Source organism: Prorops nasuta, unplaced genomic scaffold (assembly GCF_024137725.1).
Source record: "Prorops nasuta isolate Cenicafe-Biocafe unplaced genomic scaffold, Cenicafe_Pnas_1.2 PNAS00010, whole genome shotgun sequence".
NCBI lineage: Eukaryota > Metazoa > Arthropoda > Insecta > Hymenoptera > Bethylidae > Prorops > Prorops nasuta.
In genome coordinates this window covers 282023-302487 of record NW_027116807.1, presented here as the reverse complement: position 1 = coordinate 302487, position 20465 = coordinate 282023, and the positions used below count along the sequence as shown (strand labels likewise).

Genomic DNA, 20465 nt, shown 5'->3' with positions numbered 1-20465 from the left:
CAATCCGCGCGTATACGAAGACTCTCGAGGCGTTTCCGGGTTCGACGTGCGATTTGCACGCTCACAATTATATCCCCCCCCCCCCTCACCCCACCCCATTTCTAAGGTTATATAGAAGCAGCAGGGGCTGTTTCAGCGATTGCGAATTTACGAGTCCCCAGCGCAGTTGCACGTTACCTTTCTCGCGCCTTCTTTCCCATCGATTCACCCTCGCCCACTAACTCTCCTCTCTCACCTTACACACACCACTTTCGAAAAAAGCAATCCTGCAACGGATGTAACGAGCTTTTTTTCGCAGCAGTAAAAGTCTCGCGCGACTAGAATAGGCGCGCAATTAGGGATATTAAATTACTTTTACACTTTTCGCTCGAACCCCGCGACTTTTTAACGCGCGCTCGTTCTGCCGAGCAGTTTGCCAAGGTACACGCCCGCCTCTAGCCACTTGGCACGACTGCGGCCCAGGACGAACAAGGACCGTACGTCCATTTTTCTCTCCTCGCGCATTTCGAAGAGTCCACGCGACCCAAGCACGGCATCAACAAATTTTATTGCCAGCCACTTCGAGGCCGAGATCGTTAATCCGAGCAGCACGAGTTTTTTATAATGACTCTTTTATATACGTCAATAAACTAAACTTCTGATGGGATGCAATTAAAAAAAATTTCTCTCCAACCTTCCAAATTTCCACTGTGCGTCCGGCGGGATGTTAAGCTCTCTCGCGCGTTCGTTCCTCCGGTCATTCTTCTTATTGCTATCGCTTCTTTTCACTTTGTGGGATTCCAAGGGGAGGGGGAGGGGTCAGAGGTCCCCGGATAATTAGGTACAGGTGCACATCGCGCAACGTACACATGCACATATACGGATAATATATACGCGGAAAGAAATAATTCTCGTGGCGATCGAGGCTCCACGTCTCTCGAATCCCCCGGCCAACCGTTTAAACGCAATAAGTATATCGATAGCAATTAATAAAAAGCAATTAACGATATAAAGCCGCACAATGCAGCAATTACCGCGAAGACTGCGATTTGTCAGCGGGATATATTTTTGACGGGAGAGGCAGGGACGATAAATCTTTGAGGATATTCGAGATAAAAAGCAGCCGATGGAGTAAGAAGCAGGTGTAGTGGATGAAGGAGAAACGGCCGCGATGCAAGAAGAAAAGGAATAAGAAGGAGGAGGAGGAGGAGGAGGAGGAGGGAAAAAGCGGAAGAGGAATAGGACCTTAAGGTTGGCGTTAAATTGTCCAGTTTTTTAGGAGATTCGCACGATCGGCGCGACCGAATCGTTCGATCCTCCCGCGGGACCTCTTTATTATGCTCGGCCGATTTTCGTGCAATTAAGTCGGCCCGCGCACATTTTGTGGCCTGCGACCGCGTAATAAACGTCGCGCGGAAAAATTATCGCGTCGCTTCGTTTGAATTTCAGCTTTTTTAGCGCTGCGGTTCCGCTCGGCCGATAATAAAAAAGGCCGAAAGCCGAGCGCGGGTTAACGACTCGCTCGCTCCGCAGCAAGAAGCTCTCTCCCTATAAAAATCTCGTCAGAGAGGGGACCGGGGCTGTGTTTCGGGAACGCGCGAGCGAGAGTATGGATGAGGTACCCCGGAATCAGGGAGAACGAGCTCTCGCGCGCGCGCGCCTATATAAACCTCGAAATCTGTTCGGTCGATAAGGAAGATTACAGTAGTTTCCTACCAAGTGTTTTTTTAAGCTTTTTTTAGTTTTTAATAAAATACCCCCGCACGAGTTTTTCCAATCCGTTCAACTGGATGATCCTCGGTGAATAACGCGTTCAAGTATACTATACATATATATATATAGGACTTTCGCGAGTGGAGTATCGCTCGTGTTAGAAAGGGAAATAGAGGGCTACGGGGTGTTATTATTCATTAGATCACGCGCGAGCGTTAATCACTTGGACGAACTATCTGTAAATTATGCGCATTAATTACAGCTATCGCTACCTATATTGCGCGAGAGAGTTTCTACATGGCTCTGTGTACCTTTCCAGGTCGGATCGGAATTTTATTTGATAAGCCTGGCCGAGACATTTTCATTATGCTATCTAATGGCTGCATCGTAAACTTCAACTTCCGCGAATAAATGCCAAGCTTCGATCGTTAATATCCCGCCAATTCTTTTTCATTCCTCGAAATTTCATTTTTCATCCATTTTAAACGCTAATAAACTTTTACGCTGGACTTTGCGCGCCCCATTCGCCAACAATTAATTGTTCAACTATATATATTTTTGACGATTACCGACCGAGCAGCAGCATCTACCTCTCATAGATGATCGCCTTAACGCGCTATGAATTTATCTTCATCTGTTATAACCCCGCGTGTACGGATCGTGCGCGAGAGCGCGCAAAATTGCAACTAGGGGGGGGGGGGGGGAGAAGAAGAAAAACAAACTGATAATAAACGTAAAGCGAATGTGGAGAAGCCGCGAAATGGATGCGCCCCCCTGTGGGGAATTAATCATTTTCAGGTTTCATTTCCGACCTGAAAGCATCGACTGGCAGCAAGTTCAAGCTAAAACCGCGTTAATCCACGTTTGGGATTGGAATGGCCGGGCTGTTTAAATAACGAACGACCACGTGCCTGTTCCGCCAACAATACACAACCCCCCCTCGCTGCACCACAGTAAATCTCCGATCGCGAGGAGCGGCTCGGTAAAGTGCAATCGAAACGCTTAACAAAGAGTTATGGCTCCGGCAAAGTGGAGTTTTGCGTGAAACGCGTTAAAAGATAATCTCAGCAGTGGAATGGAACGAGCGAGGCAGCGTTAATTCCGTGCGTTGAAATGACGTTTCCGTTTCGACTCTATGTACACGCCCGATATTGGGGATAATATTATCACTTCACCCCCGGGACAAGATTCCGTTTTGCTCCGCTCTTGCAAAAACTACCAAAAATCAAACATCGATTTTCTCCAGCATTTACGTCATCCACTGGATTAATTCAGAATTAGCCTCGATCGTTCTCGTACGAATGCCATGTTTTACCGCGCCGCCCGCTTTGCCAAATAATTAATCATCGCTCTCAAACACACATTCTCTTCCTGCAGCTATATGTATGTATATGTATAGTTCTCGACGATCTCGGTGGGAAAGATGAGAAATCCCTTATGCTTCTATTACGCACGGTGTATAAATTATCGATTATTTTTAAGAGATTCCACACAGACTCATTTAGCGCGCGCGAGACTTTTCTAGATCGGTGAGTTTTTTTTAAGTAGGTGCTAAACTTTTAGTTACCACGGACGTTTCAAGGCTAGAGATCGTTCGGCATGTACGATAAAACCTTCATTTACGAGCATTTCAATCCTGACACCTGCGCCTATATTTCGAGATATTTTACGAGCTAAAATGCGCTGGCTGATCGTTCCTTTAACTACGGGTTATCGACAATCAACCTTTACACGGGAATCAATTTCATATCTCGTCAAAGGGAAATGGCATCTGCGTTTTCACTCCCGAGGACAGATGCTTCCAACTTTTCCATAACTTTTCTCCTATTAATTCCATAATGTAAAATAATTGTGTAATCGCACCTACCTTTCTTCCACCTCTTTCTTAATTTCTCTCTCTCTTCTCTCTTTCAATCTACACATAATTCATACAACAAAATTCTCCGTGCTTCACGGATCAATTCTATATTTATTCATATCAACATTATTGTCTAGCAGACATTAATCTACGATGAAACGCAAATATATAGAAGCAACACAAGTTCCTCGGTCGGCAGGAAGTGATTTAATAAGGATCCCGATATCGCGTTGGCACTGGCGGAGAAGGGGAGACTCAATAAAAATCTGAGAACAGAAATGTGAGTAGATAGGGGTGAGAGGTAAAAGGGGGAGGGGGAGGACTTGATTCGCGCTAGACGTAGCACAATTGAACGTTTTAATAATCGCATTGGCTGTGTACCGGGATCGTTCTCGGCGTTTTACGGCAAAATTGCAGCGCATCTCATTTACTCGAACGACAATAATATGGCGGTGGTGGTAGATGGGGGGAAAAAGCATTGGAGGAGGAGAAGGTGTGGCTTGGAGACTAACGCAAAAACTCCGATAACGGGCAAGCAATAACGATTGCGGGCTTTACTTTTGTATTTTCCTTCGCTCCGCATCTATATATAGTCCCCCTCCAACCTTGCACGTATAGCACACACCTTATCTCGCAAGTGCACGTGTGTGTGCGCGCGCGTTTCTAGCAAGAGCAGCACCTGTTATCCTCCGACTGACTCTACGAGCGCGACGATCTCTTTTCTCACCTTATGAAATTGATTTCTGCATGCGTCTCTCGATTGCCGATAAAACCGGCACTTCCAGGCCGACGATTTCCGGCATAACTGTCACATAACTTCCGGATATTGCTTCCATCTCGCATCTTTCACCCAACAACCGACTATTCGCACCAAAGACACTCGATAAATTGATCAATTCAAGCCGATTCTCGGAGAATCCCACTACTTTTCTCTCTCTCTAAAGTCACCGTCTATAATAAACTTTATCGCGTCGAAAGCAAACGCAACAAGGATTTCTCCATGTATTCACCCCAGCACGCATATATGTACCACTCTAGCTACATTAAATTAATACATACAATTAATTAAAGTTGGCTGATATCCTATCAAAGTTTCGCAACATCCAAACTTTTAATCGCTTTGTAAATTCTGACCGACACTTCTTGCTCAAGCAAGTGTAAAAGTGCTTTCGGAAAATATTATGGCAAATTACACGAACGTTATAGTGGAGCAGCACTGTAGATGTATATGTATATAGAGGAGAGGAAGGGGTAGAGGGGGGAAAGTTTCGATATATCAAAATATTCCGAGGGCTTGATAACTGTAGCAAAGTTGGATAACAGAAGGAAAAAGAGAGGGAGTAGTGAGACTTTGCGGTGCGAGGGAGAGGGAGAGGGGGGAGGGGGGTACAACATCGTTTATCGAAGTAGCAAAAAGACCAACTCGCGTCAAGTGGTTGTTAGTGGTTACCAACACAGAGCAGCGATGAGGGAAAATTTGCGCTCGGTCTGAAGTATGCAACGTCATGCTTTACCGGGTCCAGTGGGAGGGAGAGAGAGAGAGAAAGGCGAGGATGCTGAAGTACGGCAGATAATTAACCCGGCCGCGCGCTACGAAAAACTCCCGAAGCCCATTTCGCGTTCGATTTTAAATTGGCTTTTATGCAGAGAGAGAGAGAGAGACGCGAGAAAAAATTTCATGCACCATCTTCCCACGTGAAAATCTCCTTTTTCCCATCTCCTTTCCATGAACGATCCAGTCAAATTGAAATGCGTCTCGAGTACGTATAATTAAAACTATACTGACTATAATATCACGGTACTATATTTATACATGTATATATGTATAGCGAAACAATTGATTAAATTTTATTCATACGACTAAAGGTAATTTTAGCAGGTATATTACTGGTGGATGAGAATCCTCCTAAAAGGATATATATATATATATATATATCCACGTGAAGAGAGTATAACGTTGGCTCTGACTTTTCAAGTAAATCAGTTGCCTTTTACACGGATATCTGGTGCAGGCGACAGATATATAACAGGGAATAAGCTTCCGATAGATCTAAGGAACATATAGATTCGACGCAACTATAATTGGCAATATAACGCTTATTCGTCGAATGACAAATTGATTGCTAACATTTTATGGTAAATTGCTCTACATATTCAAGCGTAATATCATTGTTGATCCAATTTAAAATTCAGTGCTCTTTCAAATTACTATTCAGTCCGGTGTAACGCTCTAAATGTATTCCCTCTCTACTACTGATAACGCGGCTTGAATGAAAAAATAATCAACTTCCACCATGGGCGTATCGCAAATGAAACACGAATTGTATGGATGTGAGATGTAAAAAATTATGCCAAGCTTTTTCGATGGATAGGATCGATGGAATTAATATCATAAAGTGCACAAGTTATATTTTGTTATTTTATTTCAATGAAAATCCGTCATACTCAACTTGGACCGAAACCTCCCGGTGAGAATTAACTGAATTCATCGGTGTGGAGAAGTATAATTGAAATTTTCTGCATTAATCGGATAAATTTGCCCGGGCGTGCACAATTCGGTAGAATATTTTTTCCAAAGTGCTTAGGACTTTTCCAAGCGGGTATACACACACATACATATATATATAGCTAAGAGAGGAGAGACGGGACGGGACGAAATCTACAAAGCGGTTTAAAGTTTCGACGAGAGTCTGGTAAGAAACTCAAGTTTAATTCGGCGCGCATTAATGCGTTGGAAGAAGTTCGCGCCAAGTTCACAGTCCAACCCCTCAAGAGCCACCCTCTCGTTTTCTTATTCCTTTTCACTCGTAATTCGCTCTCGATCGAGTCTCATTGCTCCCCATGCATTTTGATTCTCCCGCTCCCCCTCTCCCCCAGACTATTTAAATCATTGAAATTCATATTATAACCATACTCAAACTTCTCTATATAGATTAAATCGTATTTTATACCTTCGATGTTGGCCGTAACCCTTCGGCACGTTTCAATCATCTCTCGATAAAATCACAATAATGATAATAATTTAACCAGGGGCAAGTATATATAGATACGAGAAGCACATTAGCGATGAAAAGAATGGAAATAATGACACGCGAGAACTAAATCTTCAAAGGTAGATTTTGAGTGTTTCTGTTTAATTGATAATTCCACGAAGAGTATAGTCGAGCCCCGGGTAGTCTGCTGCCCTTTTTCTTTGGCCCTTTTCCAACCTGGAAAATCTTTCTCTCGGTAAGGAGTGGTGCTTTTTCCGATCACGACCTCGTTAACATTCATACGAGTAAGCTCGGTGCCTTTTTGCCGAGTCGACTCACCCTGAGGAGTTGCTGCTCCCCAGAGACCAACACTTTTTTCCATCACCCTCCCCCCCCCCCCTCTCTATCCCTCTCCTCGCTACACGCACCCCTTCCACCGTCCCTACTGTAAACCCTCAGGAAAATTCGCATTCAGACCACGAAACTACGCAGATAGCCACCCCTGATCCCAATCTAGATAATTGTATCATAATTTATCCTTTTAATTAATTCCACTATTATTTATCCCAACTAATTCCATTTACCCTATCTTCTATTCTATTTGGAGACTCATTTTTTTCCCCTACCCCAACACAAGCGCAGCTCATACTTTAATTACACAATTACGCGCTTTTATCCTTCTCATATAAATTCAATGGCTAATTGTATCAGGAGGATGATCTGTGAGAGATAAGCAGGACCCTCTCCCCCCATTATGAAGCTTAAATCAGTTAAATCAAAATAAAGAGTCCGAGTCGAATAAGGTAGTGAACGATATTTGAAATCCATTGATATCTCGACTATTCAAGGCCATTTTCCAAAGGTCTCTGAGGAGAGATCTAAACGACCTTCCGCGTTTGAAGGGGACCAAGCGGATAGGTGCAGGGTTGGGAACGACGGGTTTGGATGGAGCAAAGACGGTGGATTCGTAAAGATGTGGGGGTGGCAGTCAGTTATCTATTTAATAGATTACGTTTGGCTTTACTTTTCGGCTCGTGTTAACTGCTTCCGACGTTCAACGGGCAAAGCTGCAATAAAAAGAGTATAATGGTGGAGGGAAGAGAGAGAGAGAGAGAGAGAGAGAGAGAGAGACGGAGAAGCGCAAGGAGGGTGAATCCGAGGGATAGAGCAGCTTCTCAATGATGGAGAGCGATAGATGAGTGAAAAAGGATTCACTAATGGATAAAACAGAGACGGATGGAGGGAGAGGAGAAAAGTGAGAGCACGGATATAAAGGAAGACATCAGTGTGCAGGAAAATTGGAAGATTGGAGATTGGGGAGACGCGGTGGGGGAGGGGGAGGGGCAGGGAGAGGGAAGTTTTATTAAGACGCAACGAGAGTGCGGAGGTGGAGTCGTCTCGATAATAAAACGATTTCGTGGAACTCGCGCGATCTGTCCATTGTTCCCTACTAATGCACGCAATCGCCTATTTCTCTTTCTCTCCCTCCTTTCCTCCCCCCCCCCCCCCCCACCCTTCCCCTGCAGTCCAAGGTGCATTTCACTCGTTTCTCCCTATTTTTATCATTGATAACTCTACCTTCTCGCCATTCCGGTGATAAATAAGAAATCTCTCGGCGAATCGCTAAAAAATAATTGGAGAAGGGAAGAAAAGAATGGTTGCGTTTAAGATAAGAGAGTGGTGCGTGCGTCAAGTTTTGCAATGAGGCCAGGGGTAAAGATGAAAAAAGGATGGAAGTGGAGGGTAGGGGGTTGGCCGAGGAAAGCACGGCTTATTCCAGAGTAATTTTTCATGGGGCGTTGAAAAATTGCCACCACTTCGAAATCGGAAATCGATTACGTTGGAGAATCCGGACGAGCTGGAGGACTCGATGGGTTGTTGAGGAAAAGAGAGAGGAAGGAGGGGGTACGTGGCGGAGGTTGTATGAGGAGAGAAACGGAGATGGCGCAGCCTTGGAAAGACACTGGTAGCTCACGGGTTGAAAAGATCGATCTCTGCCCGCATGTCGAGTCACGATATATCCGCCTTGGAACTTCCTGTTCCTCGCTTACCACGTCTTTAGGTACCAGCGACTTTGTCGACGCCATTTTTATCCACTGCACGACCAATTCATTTGTTACGGCTAACATCGACAACGCAACATTTTTGAAATTTTATTCAACGATCTATTGTATATCTATATATGGATGACGAAGGACAATAATAACCTGGCTGGTTGGTTACCCGATCGAATTGAGCATTTCTACGGTAAAGATTCAATTATCGCAATTATCGGACAAATGTACGGATAAGGGGCCGATCTAAAGTACTCGATAAGAATGGAAGGTATATCTTATAGCTGCGAGTTATTTTCGGTCTTTGCGTTCTATCGATCCAGAGTCACTATCCTACTGACCCGGAACACCCTTGTCTCATTATCTTATATCTACATCACCTATTTTACAAATTGAAGCTTTATCCAATTGTCGTTTACCGCCGGTTTATTATATCAGGCGTTACGGAACATTAGTTAGACTGGGCAAAATTGTTCATTATGGCTGAAAAATTCTTCTCGACGTGATAGCCATTCGGAAAATCTATTCAAGTTTTTCAGAACGGTGTAAGATGCTGCCCGTTTGTTTATCGTTTGACTGCGCATGGAGAAATGAGAGTGTTGCACGGTTAAGATTAAAAGTTGCCAGTCGAGTATCAAGTCAAAGGGTGAATGAAGCTGAGACTTGGCTGATCCGAATAATTTCCCTGGGAAACCTCGAGGAGCTAGACTATACATCGACCAGTGTGGCACGAGTTACGTCGATCGAGTAAAATTCTACTGTGAACTTTAGGAATAAGTGAAGTAACGCAATGGAAGGAATATCCGAAGATCCGTGCAGCAGGCGGAAGCAGCCAGCCAGGTGCGGTCCAAGGCAATTTTCGTTGGGCGACCCAAAACTGGGTCAGCCGAGTCAAACGTCACGAGAATTAAAAGTTTCCGGGCTTCCAATAGGAACATCCATCTCATCCTCTACACGCTTTTCAAGAACTTTCCAATCATAGCAGACAAAACCGGGCAAAACTATGCAAATCTCTGACTTTCCAAACGATCGATCGGCACGGCGCATCGCGAAAAAAGCTTAAGCGCCTTCAGGAAAGTAACGGAGGAAAACTTGAAGAATCCTGACTGGAAAGCTAAAAATTTGCGGTAAGCTAATTTCTTATCTTTCCAACAATCAAATTTAACGATTTGCTGATGAAAAATACTGTAAGCGAGATACGGAGGAGAGGCAACCGCTTGGGCGCATAAGCGAAAAGGCAAAGAGAGAGAGAGAGAGAGAGAAAAGAGTAAAAAAGTTAGAGGCCCGGGGCAAGACATGAAAAAGGAACTTTGGGAGGTAAGACTAAAAAAAAAGGAGAATAGGAATGAAAGGAAGAAAACAAGAAGATGAAGAAGAAGACGAAGAGGAGAAGAAGCAGAAGAACGAGAAACAGGTCTGCACGGAGGCTTCTACTTGGCTTCACCTTTCTATAAACAGTGGCACGTAGATCGTACGAGTGGATAAACATAAATCCATTACGTGACACGCACATACGTCAAAACTGTCAAGTCTACTCTTATGTCATTGATCATTCATAGATCGTAGATGCTTACATTAGTTGTCCCAGAACGTTTTTCGATCGATAAACGATAAAACCGGATGAGAAAAAATGCTCGACGACGACGATGACTCTCTCCCGATATTTTAGTTAGCCTTGCACGACTCGACACATAAATTCGATTGTTTTTCCATAAGGATGTCGTTCCGAAACCTTATGCATATCGGTTTATAAGAGAATACATTTGCATGCTGATTTAATACGCGTAATATACAAGAGGTACGGTAATAATATCGCTGAAAAATTGCTTGGTTGATCCGAATAAGGGTCTGGGGCGTCTGGCGGTGCGACGGCGCTGCTCTTACATCGGAATGCTTTTACCGTTAAATGGGTCATCGAGTCGTCGACGCTCTCCCTCCCCCCCCCCCTCCATCTCTCTCTCAACCCCCACCCCATACCCTCATTCGATCGTTTCGCGTTAAACGAGAAGAAAATCTAAACGACGTTTAAGAATATAATTATTTTCCTACCGGACGTCCTTAATCCTTCCAAACTTAAACTGCAGCATCTCCTCCAAGTACGTAAGCTATATACGAACCAAAGTACATCCTCGTTTCTCGTATAAGAAAAGACTAGGACGAGCAGAGAGCGGACGATGCGCAGTGTGCAATGTAGCTGCTGGTTCGAGAGAAGGGCTACGACGTATTTTCCAACACAGCACGTGGGAGTACGATTAGTCACGTTACTCCGGCTACGAGAAAAGGGATGTAACCTGTTTGCCACATATTTTTCCGGTAGCAGACAAAGCGCCTCCGTAAAAAAATCGGGCTCGCGCGCGCGCGCGGCTTTAAAACTGTAAAGCGAGGAAGAAAGTAAGGAAAACGAGTGGTAGTGACGGGTACAAAGGATGGCTCGAGCGAATACGTAGGGCCGTGTAAAAACTTTGGAGAATTAGGTGTGCTGCGGAGGGGCGAGAAGGGAGAAGGGAGAAAGACTATATTATTTTCTATCTTTCTCGTCTTCGAATCAATATAGGAAGAATAAGAAATTGACGTGCCAAGCCCGAGGGTCAGTTGCGCCTTTCGCCTTTGCACGTTTCGCTTCTCGTGTAATCGGCCATGTACCCAGAGCTCATTATCTCATTGTGCCGAGTGTATAATGGGATTAGCGCGATCTATTCTACATAAATATTAATTGCGCGGACGTAAGTGGCAATCGTAAATCGCGTTCTGCCCTCTCCGAGATCCTTAGGGAGCATAAATCCTCTACTGAGAAAGAAAGGAGCTCCGTGACCCGTGTCCCAGGTGGTCCCGTGCCAGGTGAGTCTAGTACTTCATTCTGGAGTGAAACACGTATGTACCTATATATACTCTCTCTCTCTCTCTCTCTCCCTCTGTAAGAACCCAAGTATACGGGGTGAGTCTCAAGCGGGAATGCACCTAAATATATCTTCAAAATCGCAACATTTCATGAAAAATTAGTTACACGCTTTTTCACTTCTTCTTACAAGATTTACCTCCCCCTGGTTATAATTATAAAATCTTGAAGAGTGTCTCACGAAGGTCGAGCAAAGTTTACAATTTATCTTTTTTACACAGGGACTTCCATATTTGATCGTATAGATCTCAAGAGCTTTTAAAAATATCAAATTGATTTATCGCTTCAACCAGTCATACGGTAAGTATTTCGATTGGGTATTGCAAGTATCTATAATTTCAAATGGAAATGTTATTTAACGAATGATCGGATGAAACGATAAATTTTGTAACGTTTTGGAAAGCTCTCGAGGTTGCTTACAAGAATATACGATACAAGATGAGGGTAGTAGTTACAAAAATTATTCTGAATTTCGTACGACCTGCATAATACTTTTCAAAGACGTTATAAAGTAAACTTATGGGTCAGCTGTTTTTATAAGTAATCAAAATGTGTCTTAATGATATTTTATGAAATTCTACCATTTGAAAGATATTTATTGCATCCAAGTGCATTTGGCTCACCCTGTATATGCAACACTAACATTCTTACACGTACGCTATACATAAACGTAAACTAATCGGCATTAACGGTGTGTCCCTCGATATCCACGAAACACACGAAAACCTTGGTAATTGTACAACCAAATAGCATTTCCAGCTCTTTTTAAAAATAACCATATAACCATGCACTCATCGCGATGATAAAGATTTTCATCACTTTGGTACGAAGCTAAAGATCGATATACCAATCCTTCTATCAGACAGACACTCGATGATACATAAAATTCTGAAAAATCTAGAGAAACGATTTATACGCATGGCAATGGTAGGATTATTTTTGAGGAGAGGCTCTCATGACAGGAACATTTCTCCTTTAACTCATTGGGCGAATGCAAAGTGCACACACTGCAAGTTCTGGAAATTCATTAGGATCCAGTGTGTCTTCGTATATCTTTGGTCCCCGCCGCGCACACATACATGCGTGTCTGCGGTGAAGCTGTCTTGATTGCCATTAAAGTCGGATATATTTTGGCGTCATGAAACGAGAATTGCCGGGGCGCTAAATTATGACGAATCTCAGCGTCCTGAGATGTTTCAAGGGCTGAAATTTCGGAGGATTCGCGGAGGCACATTTGACACGCGTGTGGTCGTTGAACGGGAGGCTAAGAGGGCGGGAGGGGCAATAACGAGGTACACGGAGGTTTCCTAGCGACTCGAGAGAATCTCAAGGGGTGTCTCAGGGTAGGATGGAGGGTGGTTTTCTCAAGGGTGGAGAACGTAGCGGCGGCGGGCGCTCTATTTCTCCGCGATTATCACACACTTGGTTGCTCCCAATTCACGCAGCTACCGTTGCGTCCTTGCGCGTTTCCACTGTTCTGACTTTACTCTCTCTTCAGACTTTCCCTTTGCTGCTAACGCTTTTCCACTCCTCCTCCTCCTCCTCCTCGTCTCATCCCTTCGCGAATAACACGCACACACACACGTACGCGACGAGTCTCTTTCCGCACATGAATCCATTTTTTCACCGACTTCTCTGTTTCTTTTTCATACAAAAAGTCTTCCCGACAGCAAATAGAGAAACCCTCTTCTATGCTTACCTTAAATAACATCGGGAAAATCTTAAAGATTATGAAAAATATAGGATGAGCTTAACGCAGAGTAATTTGGTAGATGGTAAAGAAAAAGAAGCTACGGGCTATTGTACGTTTGCTAATGTGAATAATTAAAGTTTATGCGAGACATTTGGTTTCTTTGGAGGGGAATAGGCCGGAGGGGAAGTTGGAGATTTGAGCCACGGGGCAAAATCCTCTTCAGGATTGCACGCACCGGGGCTACTTTCATCCTCGTTATTAAACAGAGGTCGTTTGCCTTCGGATAAATGTTTAAACGGCAAACGGGCGTTCGGTGAGTTGCGGTTTAAGGGCGAAGCGGCCGAGCAGGAGAAACGTCGGCAGCCACACACAACGTGCCTTCAGAAATTTCCTACCCCCAACTTCAACATCATCCCAGTTCCGCTCTATTAAAATCATCCCCGTGCGACTTTTAATTACCGATCTGGATTCTTCCAAACACATCCTACCAGTAACAATTTCAGAAAACAATATGATAGACCGTCGACGAAATACAGCGGAGTATAAAAAACTCACTGAAGCCTCGTTTTTTGAAATTTCTCGCTAATATAGTTTTGTTACATAGGTTTTGTACAATTAAATTATAATATTCAACTATACATGCATAGATACCGTGGAACAGCAACAAAAGAGAGAGAGAGAGAGAGTAATAAAAACAACTGCTTCTCGTCTGGTAAACTCGATTTGATTACAAACGGAACTCATTTTTATAAGCCTGGATATGTGCGGAACAACACTCGTTAGCGAAAATTCCAAACAATGAGATTCCTCTGAGATTTTTATTCCACTGTCTCGTATTGTTAATTAATTATTATTTTCAATATTTCACTGGATCAATGATTAGTACAACTGGAATATCCCAGATCAGTGATGTACAGCTGATTTTTTAAAAATATTCAAGGACTAGTGGTTTACGATCGCTGAGTAACAGTAAAACATATCGAAAAAAGTTGTTCTAGGTACATTACACCTAAATCTACATTTACATCAGGCTAGGTAGGGTTTACATTAACTCGAGCAACTCTGAAAAGTTAGAAATTGGAAAGATGAGAGATAATCCGACGCATGTGTCGAATTGAGGGAAGAATGACAAGTACTCGCAATGACCATTAGGAATGATTTTCGTCACTTACCCATATTTCTTGCAGAGACGGTGCACCCGCTGGCGAACATCCAGAAGAGGAGCAATCCGCTGAGAAGAGGTTTCCGTCGACCTTTACGACACTCCATCTTGGATTCCGGAGCTCCAACTACGCCTGGAACACAGAGAGAAAATGCTCATTGAAGAAAACTTGTCAGTTACCGTTGTTTAACGCTAAGGAGATGAGAGAGAGAGAGAGAGAGAGAGAGAGAGAGAGAGAGAGAGAGAGAGACAGCTGGGGGGAAATAACGCGCGTTGATTATGGAAGATAACTCAGGATCGCTAGGTTCACGATGACGCAAGGCTTATATTTGTTTATTCGTAATGCGCGCGAATCGGCCAACAGATAATTTACTACTATCCTCGTAGTATAAGCAAGCTGGCGAGTAATGGTCACTCTAATCAGTGCTTTTTATCATTGGCGTGGAAAGCTATTTAAATAAATTAAAGAGAGTCATTAATGCCTTTGGGTCTGGAGGAGCTTGTAATTAGCGAGCTGAAGTCTGGCGTGAAAAACCGTTAGAGAGAACGGATTGATCAGAGACGTTGGCATGTCTTATCTCGTCGCTGCTGCTGCTGGTGCTACCATGTGCGTCCATGCACCACCAACGGCCCCAACCAATGGAGAATCGCGCGTCCTCGTGGCATTTACTCGGCCGTTTACGCGCCTTTCAACTTGCGAGATTTGCTCGGCACAGCTCTCTGCCCGTTCGCCTCGCCTCTCGCCACAGCTGCCATTCTTTCATTTGCATAGTTTATGCGCCAATGTTTATTCTGCTGCCTACCCACCCGCCAGACTTTCCCGACTTAATCATCCGGCGAGGCTTGATTTACGACCTTCGTGCCAAACCCCGGGCGTAATTGCGATAATACTCCATATAAACAAATCAAATATAAATAAACCAATAACGCACCGATTTCATATTCCACGTACACGCGTAAATTCAATTTCAAAATGGCCCCTTTCCCCTAACTTTTCACTATGTGTACGCGTTATACTCTCCGCTATTTACAATGTAGATTGCGCCTTTTATTTTCTCCTAGTTCTTTCTACTCCCTCCACCCCCCCCCCCTCCCCTTATTTTTCACTGATTTTTCTCTTTTTTTCGCTTTTCTCCCACGAGTGCTATCTCGTCGTTGAAATAGCGCTTCCTTCTTTGCATTCTGTGCTCACTTTCCATGCAATGTTTTTCTCACAAGGTCAAGATTGATATTATTATTGTTGTTGTTATTGCCGTTAGGTAGGGGCAACCATCTAAGGACGATCGACCTCTGAACCTGTGAGAAAAACTAGATTCTATCCAAGCAATTGTTTAACCTCGCTTAGCAAGAAACTTTTTATCCTCCATTGTTACAATTATAATTAGCGCATTTAAAATTCGCTTTTAAAGAGACGCGCGGACGATGAGACAATTTAATTTACAGGCCAGTGGTATTTGCAATAAACTACGCAAACTATACAACTTGACTCGTACCTTTTCGCATTAATTCTAGGGAGGAAAAAAATTCAGCTGACGTCTATATACCGAACCAACGACGGCGGAGAATCGAACGAGAGAATAGCGATTAACGAAAAATTCCGAGGGTGACGCAGCAGCATTGTCAGTAAACACTATAAATCAGCTTAATCCAGAACTCGGGAGCAAATAAAAAAAAACACTGGGAAAAACGCGCGCGCGGAGGATCAGAGAGAAACGCGTGAATGTGGGTTAACGAACGGCAAAAAGAAAAGGACCCTTGAAGGGAAGGGGGGGGGGGGGGGGAGGCCGGTTTGGCAGTTACACGAACGCGCACAACGTAATACAATGACGCGACGTATAGGGGCCAGGGGACAAGCCGCGGTGTTGCTATGCGGTGGGAATTTCGTCCCCCCACCACGAGTCCTTACTATCACGCGATATAACAGGGGTGTCAAGGTGGGGGGACCAAATGCCCAGCAGATAGCAACAGAACGGACACGCTCCTAGGCAAAACTGAATGAAAACATTGGAGAATGGTCGAACCAGCCAACCATCTATACGATGACCCGGAAAAGGACCAATGTCCTCGATAACCTAGCTGTACCATCAATTTGCCCGAAATGGAAAATTTGTAAATATTTTCAAACAGCGATTCTCGGTCGAGACTCACTCACTCTCTCGCACGGGAATATAAAGAAGCACGATAAAAGCAAGATCTCACAATGGGATAATAATAGTCTTTATTAGATGAAAGGCTAGGAAAAGATAAGACATAACACAATGAGATGCTTGGCGTTAGATTAATGAAGTATCGTGGCGCGTTTAGCAAGCGAGGCCAAGCTTGTTTCACACCAGGATCAAGTTCAAACGACTTGTCTTCCCAGGGGATAAATATTTATCAGTGAAAATTGACTGGAGGCTGAGAGAGAGAGAGAGAGAGAGAGAGAGAGAGAGAGAGGGAATGGTACGACCAGTTCCCGTTACTGCACACTGTGCTATGCGCTTGGCTGGAATAAATCCAGGAGTTTCTAAGCGTAGGTTTTTTTCACGTTGCTAATTAAGTCGTGTCGAGTTACAGTAGCGCAGGGAGTCTCTCTCCTCTCTCCCTCTCTAGTTATCGTTGGCATTCAATGGGAAGTCGGTGCTTGGATAAACGCGCGGAATGGACTAACGCGATTATCGCATAACATCTGTAAACTTGGCGCAGCAACAATGATAATTGAATGCTTTGCCCTCTCAGTTCACAATAGAGCTACGCATTACGCATAATTAATCCGACTCGATCCTATCTAGTTCTGTTTCATCCACTTCCTTCGCAGAGACAAAGATTTTTCATCCACCGCGTTTCTCTATTTCGCATTTTTTTTTCTCTCCCTTTCTCGTTCTACGCGCAGACATAAAATATATATATATGTACAGTTTTCTATCGACTGGGATATTCTCTTTGGCTGGTTTTTAGCCGAGTTTCCGCGTTTGTTCAGCTCGGCGAGATAAACGAGATAAGCGCGATGACAAGGCGATTCGCATCTCTCGGTAAGTTTCAATGTTGCAGAATCTCAGGTAAAACGCCGCGCGTTTCAACTTCACCAAAGCCAGCAGCCGCGAGCGAGCTAGCGAGTGCTTGCGCAAGGGATTCCCTGGAATCGCCGCTTTTGTCTTTGTGCGAATTCGCTCTTTTTCCACCCGGAAGGCGAGTATTCCACGCTTCTTTGGCCTGTACTAGCGTACATTATTCCAGCGCGCGACAAGTGAGAATTTCGCGTTTCAAACTTGAAAAGTCCCTGCGAAGGTTAAAAGATTTTCGATGAAAATTTGCGAAATGGGTTGGTTTTGCGTATCTCTCCTGTATGAGAGAGAGAGAGAGAGAGAGAGAGAGAGAGAGTTTTTGAGATGTGGGGAAAGGTTAGGTCGGGGCCGGGATACATATTTCGTTGCGAGAGATACTTTTGCCTGTGGAGCGTTCCTGTTTGCAGCAGCGCAACGGCAGCAGCAACGCGAGCGACGTGTGACCCCGTTCCCGGCTAGCTTGCCACAAGCGGCAACTCTCTGCTCTCTGCCATTGTGCGACACGACAACTCGCATTCCACGCGAAGCGCGCGCGCGTATAATATATAGGCCCCTCACTCTCCGGTCTGTCGTATTGCTACTGAAAAACCACCCGGCCAATGAGAGCTCCGGCAAAAAAATAACACTGGACTCTCTTCCCTTCCAGACCATTAAACTACAATTTCTTTCTTTCCAAATGTTCGAGTCCTGCAACAACCAGGACAATTTTACACTGGAACCCGACACGTATTTATATACCTCTCTCTACTATTTTCTTCTCTCTCTTTATATATAATACTATATTTAATATTAGAGATGCACGGCGAGGTAAGTATATCGTAATTTAGCGAGCGAATTTCATCGAGAGTTGCAAGAAGACTGCATGTATAGGAAAATACAGAACGTTGGTCTGACTAGCCTCGGTTGTGACTTTGAGTTAAGGTGGCTTAAGTGGGTAAAACGTGATGGTCGTGTGGGGGAGGTAGGGGAAGGGAGAGAGAGAGAGAGAGAGAGAGAGAGAGAGAGAGAGAGAGAGAGAGAGAGAGAGAGAGAGAGAGAGAGAGAGAGAGAGAGAGAGAACGGAGCATTGGCATTGCTGTCCGAGTGCAGTTGCGGCTTTGCCTGGGCTGACGTCTCGATTTATGGACGTTACCGCCGCAGATGAATCACCCACATCGCGTATATCGATCGCTCGCTTTAGCTAGCTCGCGACTTTTAACGAGCCAAGCATGTGCGAGAAAAATTCCCCTCGGAAAAAATCACTGAGATCACTCAGTTTGCAAAAAATCCAGTTTATCCTCCAACGAAAAAGAAAAAAATGGTAGAATTTGACCGCGGAAGCTTTTACACCTGTATATATATGTGTGTGTACGTGTGGCGAAGCCGTTGCGGCCATACGACGGACAGAGACTTTTCGGTAGAGGCTCATCGGGGAGGGGGGAGGAGGTAATTTGCAAGGCGGACCACCGCGACAAGGAGTTCGTGTAAACGTTTATTCGCGCGGGACAAAGGAGCTCGCGTGCACGTAAAATCGCACGCACGCCACGCGCAGAAACTGCCACGCCGAACCGTACGTAATACTTCGCTAATCATTTCTCACGTGTTTCTCGGAAAAGAAACTCCGAATAGGAATAAAAAGTCATCTGGAGCTAAATATCGTAAACGATCCTTATAAACGGACCTTTTTTTTTTGCCTCTCTTCCTACGGTTGCTCTTGAAATTATATGTAATTTAACGCGTTAAGTCACGTCAATGTAACCGAACGGCTAATGTATAGCGTATAACGCGTCACTCGACTCTACTCCTCTTATTTTTTCCGCTTTTCCATCATGCAGCGGTAAATTCATAGCTATGTACACCGCGCGCGTTTGTCAATTATACAAATCCCGATGAAAGCTGCAATTACGAGCTATGATTCAACGATTCTCCCAATTCATGCTTTATCGCCGCGCCGTTCCAAGATTCCGCGGTACTTTGATTCCTGGAAAATAATAACCGCGAGCGAGCGAGGAGACTGAAAACATTCATGACATTGTGTAATCGAGAGGTTTGAAAAAAATAATTTGCGGGTATGATTTCGTGCGTAAAAGGGTGAGAGCGAGCGAGGGCCAGGGGCCGTCAACTAGCGAGATAGCAAGTAAGAAAGTCAACGTTTACATCAAACAGCGTATAATTACGGGTTAATCCGTGCTAGCACGACGCTAAAGACAAACTCGGTGGTGGTGGTGGTTGCAGCAAGGGGAGAGGAGAGGGGTGGCGGCCGGGGTTGGCGCACACACGCGAGTGTCCAATTATTTTTAATTGCGAGAGAGTACCAATCGGGCCGGAGCTGCATTAAAACGCGGCTAGCTGTAAAATTGAAATCCGCGCGCGCCCGTTCGATAATATGATTTTCAACAAATAATTTGGCGCGCGGCTGAAAATTCCTGCACGGGTGGTGAATCGAGCTGAATATCGCTCACGGGGGAGGGAGAGGGGGCAACTCTGCAGTGCCGTGCGCGGAGGTAGGTGCAGCAGTGATTTCGGCCCGGTGATGGACGACCCGGAGAGCTTTAAATCGCCGCGGAACGACGAGAAAATGAGAAAGGGGCGTGTGCTCCGCTCGCTCGACCTTCCCAAATCCATCGACGAAAACAACCCTCGATGTCCGAATACCACCGCTGCAATCCCTCTGACATAATGCACTTTAACTGTACAAGCTGCTGATTAATTTCCTCCGCAATCGGGTCAATGAACCCTTCGACTAAATTACCACCTACGAAGGAGCTTCCTCTTACTCTTTACACGTATATATATACACCAAAATAGAACCATATTATTTTACTAGCGAAGGATCGATGGACGAAAAGAGTCGCAGCATTGTGCAGCCAGCAGATTTAGACATTTCTTTCTCCAGTGTATGTATATTATACTTGTCATATTTCTGTGGAATCTCGGGTGTTTAGGTAAGTCAAGTCTGACTTGATATTTTCGTAAGCTTGCTATAAATACGTGACAGGTAAAATTTAAGCCTCGCACTCCATCAGTTGACAACTTAAGGGAAGACTCGATTATCTCCGGAAGTGATAAAACTGGCGAAACTTGCATCCCCGGGGAATACCAGCGTGCCAATCTT

At 44.5% G+C, this 20465-nt stretch overlaps 1 protein-coding gene across 7 annotated transcripts in view; it reads right to left on the bottom strand.

Moving 5' to 3' along the window:
- LOC136776728 (latrophilin Cirl-like) overlaps positions 1-20465 on the bottom strand; it is a 269470-nt gene that overhangs the window by 157008 nt on the left and 91997 nt on the right. For all 7 annotated transcript variants that reach the window (XM_066732518.1, XM_066732519.1, XM_066732516.1 and 4 more), the window contains one exon: positions 14338-14460. In XM_066732518.1, the coding sequence (XP_066588615.1) occupies positions 14338-14434 (97 nt within the window). In that variant the 5' untranslated portion in view covers positions 14435-14460. The remainder of the gene's footprint in view (positions 1-14337; positions 14461-20465) is intronic.